The 22,593-nt window shown below is 34.7% G+C and overlaps 1 protein-coding gene across 1 annotated transcript in view; it reads left to right on the forward strand.

The window, feature by feature from the left end:
• BIRC6 (baculoviral IAP repeat containing 6) overlaps positions 1 to 22,593 on the forward strand; it is a 178,741-nt gene that overhangs the window by 97,665 nt on the left and 58,483 nt on the right. The window contains exons 52-62 of the mRNA XM_040553622.1: positions 1,560 to 1,816; positions 2,969 to 3,077; positions 3,607 to 3,828; positions 6,746 to 7,526; positions 8,495 to 8,638; positions 10,420 to 10,549; positions 13,202 to 13,333; positions 15,672 to 15,839; positions 17,647 to 17,820; positions 18,682 to 18,878; positions 21,218 to 21,518. Coding sequence (XP_040409556.1) covers positions 1,560 to 1,816; positions 2,969 to 3,077; positions 3,607 to 3,828; positions 6,746 to 7,526; positions 8,495 to 8,638; positions 10,420 to 10,549; positions 13,202 to 13,333; positions 15,672 to 15,839; positions 17,647 to 17,820; positions 18,682 to 18,878; positions 21,218 to 21,518 — 2,615 coding nt within the window. The remainder of the gene's footprint in view (positions 1 to 1,559; positions 1,817 to 2,968; positions 3,078 to 3,606; positions 3,829 to 6,745; positions 7,527 to 8,494; positions 8,639 to 10,419; positions 10,550 to 13,201; positions 13,334 to 15,671; positions 15,840 to 17,646; positions 17,821 to 18,681; positions 18,879 to 21,217; positions 21,519 to 22,593) is intronic.

Below are 22,593 nucleotides of genomic sequence, written 5' to 3' on the forward strand. Positions count from 1 at the left end.
TTCAGAGACCATGAACACTATCTGGTGTATATTTGATAAAAGCCATATAACTGAAACTGATCCTTGATCTTGAATAGCAGTGAAAAAAATTATTATAGCCAATTATACTATTGTTATATTTGTACTTCAAAAAAGTTAACTTACAGTTGCACAAACATAAGCAGTATCTAAAAACGTGAGTGTACGTTGTGAGGGTCCTGAAATTTTTTATCATGGTTTTCAGCTTACTTTAAGTATCCCAATAAACTAATGTGACTAATATGATAGATATATTAAATAAACTTGGATATAATTTTCTTTGAGATATTGTCAGCACTTGCTCATTCCTTAAATGATAAATATTTTGGAATAAATTATTCCTAAAATAAAAGTGTAAACTTCATTTAAGATACATGTACGAGCTTCCCATAGTTCAAAAAAAAAAAAAAAGGTGGGTAAAGTTTGCTGTGAAGATGAGGTAACTTGTTATTTTAGAACTTGCTAGTGAAAAGGTGTCATTTGTTTCATGTGGAACTTAGACTGCAGTCTTGTTCATAATGCTCATTTAAACAGCACTGTAGTGTATTTTTTATAAATAAATTCTAACCGATACATTTCTAAATTGATCCAGTTAGAGTAGGTTTGTTTTATTACTAAAAGGAATACTGAACAACACAGTTAAAGAATAAGAGAGATGGGGGTGGGAAATGCAATGGTTAACAAATTTTGAATTTCTGCACTTTTTCTGTGCTTCTTATGTTAGGTAAGACTCCATACTCACTAAGGTTCACTGTAATTTATTGTAGATATTTATGACTGAAAAGGTGCATATCTAGCCTTGCCATTGCAAACTTTTAATCCTCTTAAACACTGCTATTTTTAGGGAAGCTATGCAAATGTATAATTCTAATGCCAACTACTACAGCAGGATTTTGACCTTATGAATATTAATAAATCAAATGGTGCCTAAGTGAGGCAATGGGCTTTTTCATCTTTCACATTTATATTGTGGTCAGCTCCTTTTAATGTTTAAATAAAAATAAAAATTGCAAAAGCAAACCAACAAGAAAAGCCCACACCCCACTGCTCCAGAGACCCCACAAATCTGAGGTACTTATCAGCTGGCCGTGTTGGAAGAAATACGTAGTTAAATCAAGAAATCCTGAGAAGCTTTAGTAATAAATTCTGCAGGCTGTCTAACTTTTCCTATTATATGTGCAAGTATTGCAGGCTGTAAAGCATGCTTCAAAACTAGAAAAGAATGTATGTGGCCAAAAAGTTTGTTTTTATCCCTCTACACAATATTAGGTTAAAAAATAAATGCATAAAAATACTACCTCTACCCACAAACTCTGTCTTTCTTAAAACCTTAAACCAGTAGTTACAACAGCAATACTAGGGTACGTTACCTTGTACTCTTAGATTCAGTTATTTTAATTTACTTTTCTCATACGATGTCTGATTGCATCACAGCAGTTTTCTGCAGTACTTGTCATAGAATCTAATATAGGTAGTTATAGATGAAAAATAAAATAATGAGAAAATGATACATTAGCTCATTTTGCTGTTTTCCTTTTCAGTATTGGATGGTTAAGATTATTACACCACTGCCTCACTCACATAAGTGATTTAGAAGGAATGATGGCTAGTGCTGCAGCACCCACTGCTAATCTGTTGCAGACCTGTGCTGCGTTACTGATGTCACCGTACTGTGGTATGCATTCTCCAAACATTGAGGCTGTGCTTGTAAAAATTGGGCTGCAGTCCACCAGAATAGGCCTCAAATTGATTGACATTCTTCTAAGAAACTGCTCGGCATCAGGGAGTGATCCTGCAGGTGAGTGCAATGTCTGTCTTTTCAGTTGTTAATGAAAAATCTGCTCGTGCAAATGTACAAATACAGTATATTTGGGGGTTTACTTTCCGAGTCTGAATTTTGCTTGCCAGAACTTTCCGTTGTGTTTCTTGCTATCATGTAACTTGTTACTTCTTGAGTATCACAGAGTATCACAGTCTATGAGTAGCTCTACAATAGTAAAACAGTGCAACCACTATTGTTTTGATTGGTGTAAAACATATAATTAGGGGAATGTTATAAGAGTAGGCCATGCAATATATTGCAAGTGCAGCTGTGTATATATGTGTAGATGCTACGTATAGATGTTTCAACATAACGAATATATCAGAGTATTTTTAAGGAAAATAAGTACAGCAATATTTGGGCTGTAACAATCTATAGGACAGAGTAAATTCTGAATAGTGGTGAGAACTTGAACAACTGATCTATGTCCCACAGTGAAATGCACTGTTTTTTGTGTGTTTATGACTATATCACTTTCCTTTGCTGTTTTATGGCTTTGTAGATGAAAGAAATATGAATTCTTATCTGTCCTTTTTTGAAATTTCTGGTACTAGCAAAACGCACATTTTCAAAATGACTTCTATGGCATACTTCACCAAGAGTTAATGTTTCAGTGTAGCCCACTGTCTTTTATTGGAATGCAGTTAGATAGGAGAGTAGTTTCGTAAAGGGCAGGAGATGAAGAACACAGCAAGAAGATGAGTAGGAACCAGTCCAAGGAATTCCTGGACCTTAGTCCTGTTGATGGAAACTGGAGTTAAATAAGTTTCTGTATTGAGATAAACATTTGTTTCTGTGAAGCGCGAGGTTTGACAACTCTATTGGTATTAGTTACGTGTTTTTGGAATATGTTGAAGAAAATCCTGATAGTTAAACCTGTAAGTCTTTTATCTGATTCATGCACTGATTTTTTTTTCTTTGTTAGTAAGGCTGATTGTTGCATTGAACATATAAAATGTGCAATATTGTGATAGCGGTGCATATAAGAGTTGTTTGTTAATGGCAAAGCTCAATTCAGTCTTAATAACAATTTCATGAGTACTTTTTAAAGATACATATGTAAGTACTTCTATTATTTTTCCCCTCTTCTCCCCCCTCCTTTTTTTTTTTTTTTTTTAATGCGGCAAGATCTGAATAGCCCTTTACTGTTTGGAAGATTAAATGGTCTCTCTTCTGACTCCACAATAGACATTCTTTATCAGCTTGGAACAACTCAGGATCCTGGAACGAAAGATAGGTAATGTTATTTGGATTGTCATAAGGAAGCATAAATAAAAATGATTTGCTAAATAGTGGCTTTGTGTTACTGCACAAAATTTAAAATCTATTTGTTGTAATCTGTTTGAAATCTGATTATTACACGATAGCTTGAAAGTGCAGAAATCTAAAGATGCCTTTCAGCTTTCCCTCCTAGCTGTTTGTATCCTTTGCACAGAATGCATCCCTCTCTTTTTTGCTCTTATGAAAGTTATAAAACTTAGAGTTCAACTGACTTTTCTCTCAGATACTTAGAACTTATTTACCTTCTATGTTTTCTTTCTCTGTACAAAGAAAGCTTACATTTAGCATTAGATGATATGTGTTTTTAATTAATCTTACCCTGTTAGTGATCTAAGGCTTGCAAAAGTGAGTTTGAGCTTGCTCTCAAACTCTGCTTCAAAAGAAGCGATAAATGTGTAAATCAGATTAACTTGCTGTCTTGGAGTAATTTGGTTTTGAGTGTTTCTGTGACCCTTTATAATGTATTACATCATCTTGCCTTCCAGAATTCAAGCATTGTTGAAATGGGTCAGTGATTCTGCAAGAGTTGCTGCTATGAAAAAAAGTGGCCGGGTCAGCTACATTTGTCCAAATAGCTCAACAAGAGAGTACGGTCTTTTGATGCCATCTCCTTCCCATTTGCATTGTGTAGCAGCAATTTTGTGGCATAGTTATGAACTGCTTGTTGAATACGATTTACCAGCATTGCTGGACAGAGAGCTCTTTGAGTAAGTAAAGCAAGCAAAGTATTGTACCTTGTATTTTTGTAACTAAATTATTTTGTTCACTGAAATGATACAGCTTCAAGTGGAAAAAGTAGTGAAAATTGTCATCCCCAATGCTAATTGATAGAGTAAATACTTAAAGATGTCTAAACAGGTAGCTTTGTAGTTCTAAACACAAAACTTCAGATACTGCAGGCGTAACTGAGTTGGAAAACAAAATTAAAACCAGAACAGTAAATCTATGTATGTGCTAACACACGTGAAAGATATTCTGTTACGTGTTTTTGTTTCTGTTTTTTTGAAATGGATAAGTCTGGATTGTTATTGTTTAAAATGGAGCATTTGCAGTAATTTTCAGAATAACTACAAATCACACTCTTCATTGGTGTCCTGTTATATAAGCATTATTACTCATACATGCAGTATCTTTGAGTGATAGCTAAGTGCTCAGGTCAAAGAGGGAAGGATTGTTTTTCTGGAGTCATCAATTTTGTTCCTGCCATAGCCTGACTTGAAAGAAACAAATTACAAAATCTTGAGTGAAACTTGAACTTTGAATTTGTGGGTGTTTGTTGCTTGATTCTAAAGGAAAAAACACCCTTAACAACAATGTATTTGAGTCCACATGAAAAATATATGACGTAACAGAGATTCCTAATTTATGTCGCTCACTGATTTCTTCTATGTAAAGAAAACAAGAAAGAGAAGCCAAGATGGCTTTGTTTCACATGTATTATAAAAATGTAGCTGTTGAAGTCCTGTGTCTAGTAAAGAAAACATCTTTCATTTGTACCTTTTGAATGCAATTCCAGTTACTGAAAGGAACTTTGATAGCACATAATTTTTTGTTGCCCGTAGGAACCTTTTATATTTTCTTCTCTACCTTATTTTCTTCTTTAGGTACAAACATTCAAATACTGGGAAATGTCCAAGTTATGGTCATTGGTAAAAGCATGTGGAGCCTTGTATATGTGCAGCATAGTGGTCTTCAGATGTATACTACTAACTAGGCCTTTTCCTGAAGTGTACATCAGTGTTACTGTCTTATAAATAATTAATTCAAAATGAGCTTGTTCATTTTGGGAATCAATTTAAGGATTTTAAATTGCTTGTCAATGAGCCCTTTCAAGAATAAGAAGATATACTTTATCAATTTTAACATTTGAAAAGGAAGAGCTGTAATAAAATGCATTTCCTAAAATGGATAACCCTTTTGGATTTGCATCAATACGAAAGTGGGTTTAATAACTGACTTTCCATTCTTCAGAGAGAATGTGTTTTCATCATAGGATGAAATGAAGAAATACTAATAAAACTGTTGCACCTAGTTTCAGTATACATGTTGCAATATAGTCCTGTTCCTCTACCTCCTGCCAACTAAAACTATAATTCATATCAACCAGCATATGGAGCAAATTACACATTTTTAATGAATACGAAAGGATTTTTGTCAGACATGGGTAAAATAATTCTTCTGATAAAAATAACATCCTCCGTGTATTCTTCATCCTCTATGATATTTTAACTTCTGAAATATTTTTGTTGATTCTAGCCATAACTCTTTATTTCTCCTTCATGTCATAATTCATTTCTCTTTTGGATGTATTTTCCAATCATCCCCATTTTTCATTTCAATATTTCTGTTTTGGACGATGGATGCTAAATTATTCCTTGGTTATTTTTCATCTAGTTGGAAAAGAATCTAATTTTTCACAGAGCATGAACTTACCCAGAAAATTTTGGCAGAAGGATTGCGTGAATATATAGTTGGAGAAGAGTTCAAGTGTGCCTTTATTGCATGTGGACTTTATTAAAAAAAATACTTGGCATGTAGAAAATTTTCCCGAAGTCATAGGTCCACTTGGCCACTGAGATGACTTGTTCGTGTTTTATCTTAGAGCGTTTTTCAATCAGCCAGCAATAAAGCTATTTTTTGTTAGACCCATGTTCTCTTTTAGACTCTTCGAGTCCCTTTGACTAAACATAAAATAACACTTCTATCCAGAAGAGGGAAGAACAGTCCTTGTCTTCAAACAGGAAATGTGATATGTGATGATAGATCCAAACTTACTAAAAACTAACATTGAAGTGGCATAAGGTGTGCATCGCCTGTGGATGTAAAGGTTAAGATTATGTAACCTATTCACAGTGCCATGGTAATGCAAATGCGGTTCAGAAAACCCATGCTTTTTTTTTTTATAAAGTACTTCACCTACTCTGAACAAGTTTGTATGAAAAAAATAATGTTTTCACTGATTCACAAATAGCATTTCAAAAGTATAAACTAAATAATAGGAGCAAAATTAGCTTTTGCATTCATGTGCTTTTGATTAACATTTCAGCTAATAGTATTTGAATAGAAGTGAGTTCAAAGGTAGATAGAATTTTACTATCTCTCAGGAATAATTCTGCTGTTAACTTGTGTCCTAAGGAGGGCAAGGATGATGTCATTCAACCAACAAAAAGAAAAAAAAATAAAAAGGAAATGTATTAAAATATTTTCATTTTTTACAAAGGATTGATTAAGAGAGCTTTGTGAAAATGGACGTGTTTTTCTAGTAGCTGCATCTTGGAGAGTTGAAAGCAAAAAGGGATTATGCTTAGCTCAGAAATGTGTAAATGTAAATTGTGACAACTATCCAAAGTCTGAAATCCTGTCTTTCACTTGCAACATGCCAGAAGAATCAGTTATTAACTATTTTAAATAAGGTATAATGAAATAAAATCAAACATAAGCATGAGGAATGCTGTCTGGGTAGCAAAAGTCCTGCTGATACTGTGACCCAAAAGAGGCTGTCAAACTTAGCTTAGAGTTTTGCAATAGTTTCTAGAATAGTTAATGTAGAAAGATAATGTATAAACTGAAAAAGGGAATGTGAGTGGCAAGTTATGTCTTGATGTGATTTTATGTCTTCTACAGGTCGCTGTTTAACTGGTCTATGTCTCTTCCCTGCAACATGGTTTTGAAGAAAGCCGTTGATAGTTTGCTTTGCTCAATGTGCCACATCCACCCAAATTATTTTTCCTTACTCATGGGATGGATGGGTATCACTCCTCCTCCGATGCAGTGTCAACACAGACTGTCCATGACTGATGACAGCAAAAAGCAGGACCTCAGTTCATCTTTAACAGATGACTCTAAAAACGCACAAGCCCCTCTTGCACTAACAGAGTCTCACCTGGCTACTCTTGCTGCCTCATCTCAGTCTCCTGAAGCTATCAAGCAATTATTGGACTCAGGTTTGCCTTCACTGCTTGTAAGAAGTCTTGCTAGTTTCTGCTTTAACCATACTTCTAGCTCTGACTGCGCTGCACAATCAATGGATATCACCCAGGATAGGCTCAGGAGGCATCATGTTCCACAGCACTTTAATAAAATGCCTATCACGGCAGACCTAGTTGCTCCTGTTCTCAGGTTTTTGACAGAAGTTGGCAACAGCCACATCATGAAGGATTGGTTGGGTGGTTCTGAAGTCAATCCATTGTGGACAGCACTTTTATTTCTGTTGTGCCATTCTGGTGCTACTTCTGGAGGACACAATGTGACTGCACAACAGACCAGTGCAAGATCTAGCTTGCTTTCTTCAACTGTAACAGCAGGGTTGACCACTCAACAGCGGACAGCAATTGAAAATGCAACAGTTGCTTTCTTCTTACAGTGCATTTCTTGCCATCCTAATAACCAGAGGCTTATGGCACAGGTGAGAGAAAAAACAAATGCGATTTTCATTTCTTTACTAATAACTACAGATGAAACTTGCCTAGTCCAAAATTTTAAAACTTTTTTTTAAGCTTTCTTTAAGGTGTTTGGTTGGTTGGTTTGGGTGTTGTTTTTTTTGTAAGTTGTTATCAACTGAGTGAAATTTGTGTTAAAACTGTTAGCTTGTTGGTCCGACTTTGTAAAGTATAAAAATGTTTCAGCATGACCGTTTAGTGCTGTGTATGGATTTGTATTCCTCTTGGCTGCATAAAGATGTATTTCTTGCCTTAATAAGGCACTTTAGACCAAAATCCAAAATACTATATTTAAGTACATGGGATTAAACTCTTCTGAAGTAGAATTTGAAAATAAGGCTCCATACACATCTTTTAAATTAGAAAGTTAAGGGAGATTTTCTGGTTAATTTGTTTACACAACCGTACCTGCTGTGCAATTGGTGTTCAGGGATATGTGGACTGTTACAGAACAGTCTACCATTCTAATGCAGATTCAGCTAATTTCCTCACAATTACTAACCTTTCAGACCTAGTTGAATAAAAGTATTTTTCTTTCAACATTAAGAATGTCTGGGAACAGATAACTTGAGTGGGGAAAAAAAAAAAAAACACATTTCCATGTGAATGACCAGTACTAAAACTCTTATGGAGTAGAAAAAGTTTGCTTTACTAATATGAAAGCTATTATTCTGAATACTTTATCTTCAACTCTCTCTTATTGAGTAGTCTACATGTTTACAATTACTTTGATGCTGTAGTCAATATTTTGAATGTTTAAAAAAAAAAAAAAATCTGCTGTTGATACTTTCTTCAGTGGTCCTCATTTCTAATCTGGTTTGAATGATAACTGGAAGGTGGATCTTAGGCACTGCCTACTATGGCTGTGTAGAGCTATGTTTTAGAGACCTAAATATAGAAATATTTTAAATAGGATGTCATTTTGCATTTCCAGGTTCTCTGTGAATTGTTCCAGTCCTCTCCTCAGCGTGGGAACCTCCCAACCTCTGGAAATATTTCAGGATTTATTAGGAGGCTTTTTTTGCAACTGATGCTGGAGGATGAGAAAGTGACTTTGTTTCTTCAGTCCCCATGTCCAGTAAGAGTTTTTGATATTGTATGGTGACCATGGATCAAATGTAGCCTAAAAAAAATATCTGTGTGTATTCAACTTTGAAAGGTCAGGCAGCGGCCTTTCCTACTATACACATTAGGAAAGGAATGTTTTGGTGAATTGTAACTCAGCTTTTCAAAAGACAATTTAAGGCACTGCTGTAAGTCAAAGCTATCTTACTGAAAACATCGTGATTCTGAAAGAATAGAAAGAATAGAAAACTGAAACCTTTTAATATTATCCTTAAGCATTAGCAGCGAATCCTGATACAAGTTCTAGTCCTTACACCAGTTTTTTATCATCAGTTTCATCGAGGAATTAGTTTTGAAGCTTCAAAACTGGCAGAGATCTTTAACATTAGCCACAACACCACAGATACATTCTTGAATGACAAATACTTGAACTGATTTTTAAAGCTAATTTATGCTTTTACATTTCTAAATGCTTCACCAGAACAGAGTTATAATCAATGACTGAACTGCTGTGCTGTCAGCTGAAGCCTGTGAATAAAGAAACCTTCTGGAAAACCGGAAGTATTAAAAGATATGATACTGCCAGACAAGGAAAAAATATTTTCTACTTTGATTTCTGCTGTTCTTTCTCTATCTCAAAAGTAAAGTCCTACATGAAATACTACAACAGGGAAACTTGATCAGGAAGTGTAAAATGAAAAAGGGATAGCAAATCAGTTTTTGTGCAAACACATTTAAATGTTTTCGTTTTAACCTGGCTCAGATGAATTGTTAATACGGAGTTTGGCAACATGGAGGTAGCATCAATTTTCTAATAAGGCATTTTACATAGAACAGATTTTTGCAGAGAGTTACTGAGTAACTCTCTTAGTAAGTAAAAACAAAAACAAATTCTTGAAAATAAGTTTTCAGATAATTCACTTTCTTCTGTTAACAATACCAGGAAACAATTTGGCTGTTCTTACTGAGTAGAAGGAGGTTTCTATTTTAACATCCAAAGAGAAGTCTTAAAAATAATATGAATGTGCAAAGCATACTTGTAGTATGTCCAACAACATAACCTTGAAAATATTGTATCCTCATTTTTATCTCTGAGGTTCCTACCAAAACTATATTTTATAAGCCAAATTCTCATTGTCATAAAGTATTAAATTCATTTAAGAGTATTGCACAACACTGAATTGATTCTGTATATGAGTATTAGCAAACAGTTCTCCTGATGATGAGGGAAGGGAACAAAAGCTCTCTTTGTAAAGAGAAGTCTGTAAACAGTTACTGCAAGAAAAGAACAATAAAAAAAATACAATCAGAGCTTAGGCTAAAATATATTACTATATTTGAAATGTTTTAACTAGTAATGACTTAGATATATCATCTAGAATAAACTTTATGCTTGTCAGAGCACTAGAGAAATAACAGCTTTCTTTATTACAAGTATATTGTGATTTTTTCCTAACTTAATTTCAGAAGTAGTTGAAAGTCTCTAACGCTTAGTTTTGTCTCATATACAGCTATTTAAAATATTTAATGATAATAATAAATATACTATATTGTTTCTTATGCTAAAAATATTCCAGGCTCTTTCAGCAAACTCTTTTGAGTTAAAAAATGATGTTTATCCAAATTTGATGCATTTTTACTGTAAACCTGTGAAACTGAAGGATATGTAAGGTTTCTATTTCAGCTCACAGAAGACTTAATTTTATTTTGCTGAGGTGAGTTTATAAGAATTTAGTGTTTTAGCTTACTTCTGAATTTCAAATCATGTTAAAAGTTGACTTTTTTTCATTTCAGCTGTACAAAGGTAGAATTAATGCTACTAGTCATGTTATTCAACATCCAATGTATGGAGCTGGACACAAATTTCGTACTCTTCATTTGCCTGTCTCAACAACTCTAGCTGAAGTTCTTGATCGTGTGTCAGGCAAGTTTGCAATATTTCTTGTTTTATTTTTTAAGTAGTTTAAAAAATAAAAATAAAAGTGAAATAAAAAGGAAGCCTAAACTAAGTATTTCTTACATGTATATTTGTAATGGTCATAGGTATTTGCCAGATGTAACACAGAGGTCTCAATTGTAAGCTTTTGCAAATGCTTTGCATGTTCCATTTCCATCTTTTCCTTCCATAGAACTCAAATTCTGGTAACTTAGCTACCATTTTGATGGGGGAGGTTGGATTTTTGTTTGTTTTGTTTTTAAGTATTCATTTATGGTGTTGCAAATGTACTTTGAGAGATTTAAGAATACAAGTGATACTGCAAATACTAGTCTTTAGAATGCCCTGTCTTTCACCCAGTCACTTAAATATTCCCAAATAATGGCACTTGAATATCCTGGAACTTAGAAGATTATCCCAAAATGAAGATGAAATGTTGTTGGTATGAAAAGGACATTAATGAAGGATACATCTAGTCTCTGTAGATACACATTTGTACATTATATAAAATTTTCAGTTTACTTACTAAATGGAGATTGAAAAGTATATCAAGAATATCAAGGCATGAATTTATTTGAAATTTAAATAAAGATAAATAAGTAGTTACACTAGTTGAATATACATGGGGCAATGAATCTATAGGGGGCCCTGTTGACCAGGCCTCCACATTCCATAATCAACTCTGAAGTGTGCACTTAGCTGCATACATGTCTGACTAGGTATGTATGTTCTTACACATGGTTATGTTCGTATATTTTTTTTTTAACTCCTCAGTGTAGGATCAAATTTAATTTCTGAAGCAGATCTCTGGAGTTCAGAGGAACTATGGCCTTTTTATGCCTGCTTAAAATCTTTATATTTAATTAATTAACAAATGCATTAAGGCAATGAATGTGTTACCTAATGAGCTGATAGAAGTACTGTAATGGTATTTGGCATTTCCAACACCAGATAAAACAACATTTACTTTGGGATGTTGATCAAAAATAGTGAAGTCTAGAAAAAATGCTTCAGGCTTATTTATCAGGGAATAATTTACTATTTCACATGTGAATCTGTATTCACTTAGCATCCAGACATGATCATGTGTGGATTGTTACCAAGGTCTCTAGTTCCTTGTGCTATTTACAGTCAGAATTGCTCTAATGGGGGAGACTGTCATGCACATGAGGTAAGGATCAGTTGTTGACCAGTGACATAACCTGTACTGAATAGCTGCCTCCGTGGTGCATTGTGCTCAACTTGATAGCCAGTGCTAACAGGGACAGGGGAGGGGAATGTGATGATGTGATGTGCAGAAATGCACATAATTGAAATCGATCAAATGCTGACTGCTTAAGACGTCATAACTCTGCCTTATGCTACAGAATTGTTTCATTTTAAATTGGAAAAATTAATTCTGGAAAAGTTGAGGTTCTTTTATGTTTTCCTCTCTCATCTGTTGTGATTTTTCTGATGGTATTAAGAGCTTTGTGGTTCTTACATGTCATTCAGTGGAGTCCGTGGTTAGGATAGTAAAGGAGTTTTGAATATACAAGGAGTAAACTGTGTTTAGGGTGATGGAGGGAGAGAAGGGATTGACTGGGGTGGAAAAGAAGAAAAGACTGCCACCACTGCAACAGTAGGAAGTCATGAAGATCCTGTGTTGGAAGCTTTCCCTTGGATTAATTTCTTTTTTTCTTTAACTATGCTACTAATGTTTTCTATTACATTAAGATCTCAAATTGATCATTTCATATGTTCTGCAAATATAAATCATAAGCACATTCATTTTGTACTTTTTTTCCCTGTCTTAAGAAAAAAGAAAGCATAGTATAAAATCATTGCTAAATCTGCTGCTCACATCCCTTCACCAGAAGAAGAAAATGTGCAATGTCATGGTAGATAGGAATGCTTAGGATAAGTACCAGTTGTTTTGTATTCCATCCACCTTAGTTTTAATTTACTGGTTGTGACAAGTCAGGAAGACTGAACAACAAAGGTGGATATTACTTGAATACTAAAAATACTGTTGCTTGAGCATCCTCAGTAGTGTAATTAACAAACTTTAAATTGTCTGTCAATAAATGGGCATTCAGTCCATGGGACCAAACTAGAGCTACTCTGAAGTTTAAATAATACTAATGATTTTTTTAAAAGTCCATACCCAGTGTGAAATATGTATCCACAAATATATATATATATATATATATATATACACAGATGTATACATAAATAGATGAAAATTTAGTGTGAATGTTAAGTCCTCAGTAGTACAGCTTTACACTCTTATCTTCTCCAAAGCAATTGGAGAACGATTGGCAATTTTGATGCCAGTGTTGTAACTTACAAGGTGTAAAATAAACCACTGTTCTTCTAATCTCATTTTAGTTGGTTGCAGTTGTGTTTTAATGTATGTATACTTGACTTGTCATGTAGTAGTTTTAACAGTTTTAAATTGACTGAGGACTTTTTTTGGCAAGAGGAGGCCAGAATTACAATACTTCAATGTTTAGATATTTATAAGAACATTACTGCCCGAGATAGAAGTCTAAGCTGTTTAAACAGTTGAGAATAGTCGTCTCAAGAGCCTAGAAACTGGTAACAAAATCAACTTGGTGTCTTGAAATGCTTTTCTCTCCTGCTTTTCTTCCCGTGTAGATACACCCAGCATCACAGCTAAGCTAATTAATGAACAGAAGGAAGATAAAGAAAAAAAGAACTATGAAGAAAAAGAAAAAGTTAAAGCAGAAAATGGATTCCAGGACAATTACAGTGTTGTTGTTGCTTCTGGTATGTTTTTTTCTTCCATCTTCTGAAAAAAAGAATCTTTCTGACATTGTAAGTGAGGGAAAAATCTTATCTACCAAATAATTCATTTAATTACTGATGCTTAGAAAAAAATATAGTGCCCAGTTAATCGAAGTGGCTGCTAAGCAGCAAAGATGAGTTCCTGGCAGTAGAACTGCTGCCTTTACTGAATTATATACTTGGGCAAATTTGTACCTAAATGTGACTGTGGTATGTTGTGGATGCTGTGACTAGTGTAGACACATACCTGCAGTATAGATTATATGGGAAGATATTAATATTTGTGTACTATTAATATTGGCTGGGTATTGATTCCTCAGCCCTTCTGCAGTGCTTAGTGCATCGGAGTTTAACCACCTACTTCCACAACATGTTTTGCAAATACAAGAATTCACTTACTTTACATAACAACTGTGTTTAAAAACTGTCAGATGCGTAAGTCATATAAGCACAAAACCATGTTATTCCACTTGGAAACCACAAATAAAGGGTCGTCTTCCAAAGCTTTCACCTTGTAAAAAATTACTTGAAGGTCCTTCTGAAATCACTCATATAAACCCTTCTCCAAAATTGCTATGGAGGTTATAGACTGAACACAGTAATCTTGCAGTGGTACAAGAAGATTACAGTTCAGGTGATGGCTATAGAGATAATTAGTCTTTCAGTTTGAAGTTTTGGTGTGTTTGGGAGATTATTAAGCTTCAAACTACCCTTTTCCTGTCCAGCTCTCTGCCCTCGTTGAGCTTTCTTAATTTCATTTACACTTCATGAAGCATGAAGAAGAGATGCTGATTTCCTTTGACTTCTGGCACCAATATTTCTTAAGCTTTTCCTTCCAGGATTTTAGATGTAGATATAATTCTAAATTCAACTGTTGAATTAGGGAAGCAGTTTCATGGATCTTGGTATATATTTAAAACAATACAGCTGCTTGTTAGTTACAGTATCTTTATTTGGAGAGATTTTTACAGTAGGTGCCACTTAAACATAATAAACATGTTTTGATGAGATCTAAAACATTAAGAGATTTAAGTTAAGGGTTAAAACATGAATAAAGAATCTGGGAAGAAAAAAGAAGCATTTTAATATTGAAGATAAGGCATAGCATAACCAGCTGTCTCATCCCACTTGTATCTCTGATCATACTGCTCGATATAACCCATTCCCTGTTCAGAAAGAAACAGACTTCAGTTCTTCCTTCTTTTTGCTTGTATTTCTTCTGGTTAGGTAAAACAGCTTAAATATGAATTTATTTAATTTGCATTTGGTTTTAACGCTTGTTCATGGAACCTTTTCTTCTTTTGTCTATAGCTTCTTATGTTTTCTGTTTTGTACACTAGTCTCGTCAGAAAGTCACACAGCCAGTGTTTAACTTGTTTCCTATTGGCAAAATTATTAGAGAGCAGAGATGTTATTTGCAGCCTGATCTTCCTGAGACAAGCTGTTTTAGTGGACTGAGACTGAGTATTATAGCTGCTCCTACGCATCAGCTGAAACCAGAACGTATTATAACATTTCGGGTCATGATGTTAGTTTGCCAGCTGCTCTCGGCAGATTATAATGCAGTAGCTTTATGTGTCTTTGTATTTGGATCTGTTGACTTTTTTACTTGGTCTATTGCCTGTCTAGAAGGGTACATGATACGAGTCCATTTTTGGTGTACCTTGAGTCAACTTTGGCCGTCTCAAAATACGGCAGTCTTGAAAGCTCACTAAGCTTTCATGGACCTATTCTGCCTTTTAGTTTTCATGTGGTGTTTACTAAAAAGGTTTTGACCAAGGCAACTTTAAAAGCATGTTCAAAGACGCCATTCTTCACTTGTGTTACTGCCAGTAATACAGCTGAAGTCACCTCATAGGTGACAAGTCGTAGGTCAGACAAATGTTTCTTATTTTTAGGCTGTATGCTGAAATGTATGTCAATGTAGATTTTTTTGCCTTAGGTTCTTTCAGTTAGAAAAAGAACCTAGAAAAGTTTTACCATAGGGCCCATTGATAGATTATTTCTTAAACTCAGTTAAAGAGCAGAATCAGAGTAGTTGTTGCCTTCTTCTTTGGATGATATGATCTAGTACAGTTACAGCTGGTTTATGTTTGGAGCTTAGGAGGACATGCAGCCTTACAACTGTAAAAATACTGGGATTAGATCCAAATATTTTTTATATATGAATGCTGTTCTGATATTTAATTTGTTGGTACTGAAAAATTTAACTTTTTTTTTGCTGGAATGGAAGGCATTGAGTGCATTGCAGCTTGGCTAGCTGAAGTTATTAAATACCATAATAACTTCAAGTTTTATTCTTTTTTTATCTCTGTACTAGGTTTGAAATCTCAGTCAAAAAGAGCTGTTTCATCCACCCCTCCACGTCCACCATCAAGACGAGGAAGAGTAATTGCAGATAAAGTGGGTACCTCTTCCTCAGGAGGAGAATCTTCCAGCAAGACTATTAGTGTTCCAGTTTTCCATCTATACCATAAACTTCTACCAGGTGACTTTAATAACTGTTTTTCAACTTCAGAAAATGGTCTTTTTCAGTGGCTGATACATCATTAGAAAGTAGATATAATGATGATGTACATCTTTATCTTTTTATTTGGTCTCTTGTGGTGTGGAGCACTTCTGGGTTGGTAACAGGATGTGGAGCATTATGTAGCTTGAAACAGTTATAAAACAGTTATAACTGTAAAGTATAATAGTTACACTGTTCTTCTTTGAAGTTTAGTGCCTAAACTTTATTTAGTTCCTAAATAAAATCTTAAAAACATTTCTACTTTCACTTAGGAGTAAGGAGGTTGGTTTTTTTGTAAGCCGACATGCATTTTCTTTGACCCACAGGGCAATGTTAAACTGGCATTTGTGCCCTGTGATTTCATGTTCTGAGTGGGCAGCCAACTGGCATCCCTCTCTAGAGGGCTGAATTGCCCCTTCAGGAATATTTCTGAATTCCATAACATTTGCATTTTCAAAAACAGCATGTCTTAAGTAGTTAGTCGTGTTTTATGTATAGCAGATATGTAATCACATTTTACCAGCTATCTGGATAAAGCTGGTGGTACATATGTGTTTGAGGGCATATAGGAGAAAGATTGCGGACTGGAATTCTTAACCTTAGATCAGTGATAAAGGACAGGAACATGCATAAAATACTTGAATATTGTGCAGAAGAGATCCTTATCTACTTTATGCTATAAAAACAAGGAAGCAGCTAATAGAATTAAGAATTAGTAAATCTCTAATCAAAGTTGTTTTGCCCTCAGTGCCCGTTTCAATATCTAGCTCGTATAAGTTGACTGTCTACTAATGGTGCTGTAGACCATTCTGTATTAGTGTATGGTCTCATTATTCATATATCTTGTGCAAGTGCCAATTGTCACCAAAAAAAAAAAATACAGAATCACTGATGGAAAAGGGGAGAAAACTTACTTCACTTAGATGATGTAGTAATATAAACATTAGCAGAATAAAAACACTTCTAGTTTTCATTTCTTAAGGCACCATCCTCCACTGAAGAAACAGATTGCTACTAAAGGCCTTCCTGGGATTTGTGCTCCTTGATCAAGTACCGTCAAGATGAAATGAGTGTGCTAAGTGTATTAACTGATCCAATTCTAAAACATTTCCCTTTACATATAAAGTCGACTAATTATTAGGAAAAAAATTGTTCTCACTTGAGAATAGCTTGTAATTTTAATGAAGAACATACTCTTCATAAACAGTGGCCAAAGTCCCCATTTCAGTAATCAGTAATCAGTTTCAATTCTACAGGGCTGCTGAAAAAAGTATTTCTTGAGCTGCCATTCATTTTCTCTTGTTGAATTATTGTGTCTTGAGATTAGTGCGGTGAGCTTAGGCTTGGGACTGATAGGACTGAAAAAAGAGCTGTGGTTTTGTTTGTTTTCCACTTTCTTCCACTTCAGTCTTTTCACCTTGTGGTTGCTTACTTTTATGCCACCATAATTCAAGGGGTGGGATTTAATAGTGGGAGGCAGGCAGTACCTGTTTAAAATGCACATCAAATTACAGTCTTAGCCATTTGTTAAATATACCAAGTGCTTGGGCTGTCAGCACAGAGCTGCTGAAGGTAATGTTGGCATAGTTCTCTGATTCTCTGTTCCAAACTGATGGGGCCCCTTTTCCCAAGAGAACAAATATTAAAAGTCAGGCCTTGGTTTAGAGCCAGATAATTTTTACTCTACTTGGCATCTGTGGTACACGTAACGAACAGCACCTGGACATGTATGTTAAAATAACCCAATCATAATTTTCAGCTCTGACTCAATGCCATTGTTGTTTAGGCCAGCCGTTACCAGCTGAAATGACACTTGCCCAGCTTCTGACTCTCCTGTATGACCGTAAACTCCCTCAAGGATACCGATCAATAGACTTGACAGTTAAGCTTGGTTCCAAAGTCATCTCAGATCCAAGCTTATCAAAAACAGACTCATTTAAGCGTCTTCACACAGAAAAAGGTGAGGGTTTTTTTCATTCTGGTTGTTCATTTGGTTTTGTACTTTTTTGGTTTCTTTGTTTTTAAAATGTTTTTATTTTGAACAAAATGGATTTAATTGTTTTGGTAAGGAACAAGAGTTTTCTTAATTCTCTTGCATGTAGTTCCTGAGCTATTCACTACGAGACAAGTGCTAAACTTTGTGGTAAATAGCAGATTTACTTCTTGTCCTCAGACTGAATACGTAAGGTTTACCAGTATGGTTGTTCTGGTTTCACTTTACTTTCTTTGCTGTATTGTTGTGTATGATGTGATTATATGATTGTGTAGATACCATGCGTTTTATTTCTTGACGTGTATGCCAGTTATCATTAGTACCTGTTTGTGCTAATAACCAGGGCAGATTAAGTAATGCAAGATCTGTTTGAAACCATATCAGTTATAGGATGAAGAATTATTGCTGAGCATTTTGGAGGAAAAAAATGAGCAATTTATGTAAGGTGGTCTTTTTCAGCTATAAACTCTTTGAGATACTAACATACTCTTATCTCCTAGATGAAAGACATTATTAAAAAAAAAAAAAAAGTGTTGTCATACTTCTAATGTTAACAAAATTTGAAAGGCATAGGTAGAATTCTAATAATTAGCGTTTAAACTTGTATAAATGATCCACAATTCTGGCATGGATTTGCAATTATTGCTAAAAAGTACTCATATTTTTATTCTTTTTATATTCTTGTACTTACTCATTTCAGGTTCTTGACTCAGATTTTGCTGAAAAAGGAAATGCTACTTTTGAAGTACACTTTTAAGTGAGGAAGAAGAAACAAACACCACGTTGATGACAATGTACTAATTTCTTTTATGCCTGTGTTTTTTGTAGAACATGCAGATTTACTGGGACCTTGCCCTGAAGATGAAGCAATCAGTCCTGGGGATGAGTGTATGGATGCAGTGCTAGATGAATCACTTCTTGAAACATGTCCCATTCAGTCTCCGCTGCAAGTTTTTGCAGGAATGGGTGGATTGGCCCTCATTGCAGAGAGACTCCCTATGCTTTATCCTGATGTAATTCAACAAGTGAGTGAAAAAATCAGCATAGAAAAACATGCTAACATTTCTTTTGTTTGTTTAAGGACAATATTTTCTCCGTATTTCTGTATGGTTCAGTTTGACATCTCAGTCATATGGGAAAGCTGCTTTAAAATAGGCATGTGCGTGACTCCACAGCAGTCCAGCTATACATGCAGCTTCCCTATACTTGTTAGTTTGTTTGAGTAGCCATGTCCCTGTGAAACAAAAGCAGGAATTCAGTGTCGCTTCTTGCTTTGCTTCTGTTAATTCCTAAAATATTTTGGAGGATAGTAGAGCACAGAGTTACTGATAAAGCCATACTTGCTTATCATTCAATTGTTCATGTAAATGTTCTCTTTCTGGTTTTTTTGTGGTTAAGTAAAATGCAGTTCTTGGTGTGGATTATATAATTTTTAGTTTATATATTATAATCATAAATAACCTTGCAATCAGAATTAACTTTATTATAATAAATAGTATATAAATTTTATAGTAAATATATGCTAATTTACTTATATATTTGACTGTAATCATATACAGAATTTCTGTAGAGGTGCTGCTAGGCTTTTCAGAAGTGTCAGCAGTGCCATTAGCGTGGAATGACTCCTTTGGCTGCTCTTATAGGTACAAAAGTAATTGTTATGGAAAATGGAAACAATAAGCCACAAGTTATTCAAATTCTAGTTGTCTGTGTTTTTGAAATTTTTTTGGTTGTTACTCCTAATAAGAAAGATGGTGAATATTTATTCCTTTTGAAATGGAGTTAATCATGAATGAAGGGTGCTATTCGGTACCCTGACTGCAAAACTATGGCAGGAATGGGAACCCTGTCATGAGACCAGATAATGAGTATGAATCCTTTGTAAATAGCAATGCAATTCAGGAAGAGCACGCTAAATATTGATGGCATGTAATGTGAGAGGACAGTTATTCCACAGATCTTTTAGAGGTCACATATTAAGCCTGTGCAAGACCTAAAAGTTGAGGAAATGTGTTCACATAAGCAACTACTGTATCTTGAAATGCAGTGAAATAGCATGTAGTCTGTATTGAAAAATACTGATTCCTGGAATTCTGCAACAGATCAAAATCAGCTTATGACCATAAGAAATTTGAACACTTTTTTTTCCTTCTTTCTCTGTTGTCCTGGAAAGTTATTTTCTTTTTAAAAAAAAACAATAATGATAATAATTTGAATGTTTGGATTCACATATTGAATAAGAATTCTGTGATCTATAAAAACAAATTAAGTATGGTAATGCTAAATAGAAGATTCAGAGTTAAAACTGAGTTCTCCAGACTCTTTATTCCATAATTTTTCTCATATCTTTAAATCACTGATACTTGCCATTCTGCAAATGCTATATTTTAAGATTTTCCCAATTATTCTCTTAATTTGTAGATAATTAGAATCAATACAGACAGACATAATTTTGACTTCTAATTAGGAATTCAGCGTTCTGAATAAATTCCGCAAGGGCTTTTCAGATGAATTTTTTCCAATTTAGATCATTTTGGTGATAAGTACCAACATTTTAAATATGATTCTATCAGTTGATCTGAGTATCATAAAAGCCTGAAGCTGCTGTGATGTTTACTCATGAGAGGGACCTAAGTGTATCCATCGGTTTTATGTGGTAATGTTTTGGTATCCGGAGTGCATGACTGTTTGCTGGGGAACTGTATAAATGTTATCCCCTGTAAATGCTAATACCCATCATAATGCCTGGCTGCTTAATCACCCGTGCAGTGTTAGTTCATAAAACAGAACTACAGACTAGTGCATTAGAGCATAATTGTAATAAAACCCACCAAATCAATCAAAAGCCTGAAAGGAACACGCGAGTTCCTACAAGGCTACTAAGATATCCAAATTTCTCCTCAGTTGGTAAAGCAGTTTGGATTAGTTGTTCTTCTTTTAGAATACGTAATTAAAAATTAACCATTTCTTATTTACATTTTTAAGTGTCCAAAATAAATGGTCCATTTCTTATTTAACAGACTGATACGTAAAATAGTCTTCTGTATCATTTATTTGGTGTAGTTTGTCTCCTATGCATCTAGGTTTTAAATAACATGTTTCAACTGAGGATTTTAGGTCGACAAAATATAGTTGCTTGTGTATGTAGATGGGACTTACTAGAACCGTTTTGAAAACGCAACAAGTATGTCCTTATAAACCATTTAGCCTGGTCCCTCTCTCTGTAAACTGTAGCGTATTTAATGTGATTTTTAATGGTGTCCTTTATTAAGATTTCAAGATCCTAATTTTAATAATTTTTTGCATAGGTGATTAACTGAATGACTACCAATTTTTGTTGTTGTTGTTGTTCTTGTTCTTTAAGGTGAGCACTCCAGTAGTTACATCAACCACACAGGAAAAGCAGAAGGACAGTGACCAGTTTGAATGGGTTACCATTGAACAATCAGGGGAACTGGTGTATGAAGCACCGGAAACAATTGCTGCAGAACCTCCACCGATCAAGTCAACAGTTCAGACTATGTCTCCCATACCCGCTCATTCTTTGGCTGCCTTTGGTTTATTCCTTCGTCTCCCGGGCTATGCTGAGGTGCTACTAAAAGAACGGAAACATGCTCAGTGTCTGTTGAGATTGGTGTTGGGAGTTACAGATGATGGTGAAGGAAGTATGTGCTGCAATTACTATGTTTTGTTTTTTTTGTAGACCACAGCTAGATTGTTTTACTTAAAATTATTTATATTGTAATACTTTTAGCAGGAAGTTAGAATTGGTTTGTGTAATTTGTAAAGACCTGTGTTGTTAGCATCTTTGATAATCACTTTTATCTAAATATGAAGTTCATCCTGGTGAGGTTTTGTTGCAGTCATCAGTATTCATATGTTTACATCTAGATGTCAGAGTAATTGTAAAATAACTGCTGATCAGACTTACAGGTGATACTGTCAAGATGCCAGTGCACTCAGACAGAACAGTCTGAGTAGCAGGATATGCTCAATTAATTGAGCAAATGTGTATTTCTGCAACCAAATGCAGAGTAACACGGATCGGAACATAGCTACAGCAAACGTAAAATAAACTGTTGGGAGCTGCTTTAGAAAAGGAGAGGAAGATCTAGATTATTATCCAAGCAGGAGCTTTACTGTAATGGTGTGAGTTCAGAAGGATAAAGGGAGTATTCTTGGATGAATGAACAGATGAGTGGAGACAAGGTTATTTTTATAGTCAGTCTTTGGAACCTGGAGTAATGCATATAGTTCTAAGATCTGTATTTCTTAGTGTTTTAGAAAACTAAAGCATTTGCAAAAAATGCTTTAGTGCTTTCAGACTTCTCCTTTCATTATGACTTTAAAAACAATGCTGTTTTTCCATACAGCAACCAACTGGAGTTAATCTCTACTCAGCAAAAGAGTCTTTTTTACTGTCCTTTCTATTCATCTTTTTATTTCTCCTGTATTTTGGTACAGGACAGTAGACTGCATAACAAACATACAGTCTTGTTGCTTACTCCCACTTAATTTGAATAGTAATTGGCTAACGGACTGTGTATGTTCACTCAGATTACAATGTCTGTGAGTGATTTGCTTTTGCAAACAAATATTTATATGTGTTTTATAAACATACAAAGAGGCTAATGCAAACCCTTACTTTTTAGGTTGCTTTTCTTTTTTCTTGTGTGCATCCACTGTTGCCATTGGAATACATTTCCAGAACATCATTTTTGTGATTGGTGTGGCCTGTCT

This window comes from Cygnus olor, chromosome 3, assembly GCF_009769625.2.
Source record: "Cygnus olor isolate bCygOlo1 chromosome 3, bCygOlo1.pri.v2, whole genome shotgun sequence".
Lineage (NCBI taxonomy): Eukaryota > Metazoa > Chordata > Aves > Anseriformes > Anatidae > Cygnus > Cygnus olor.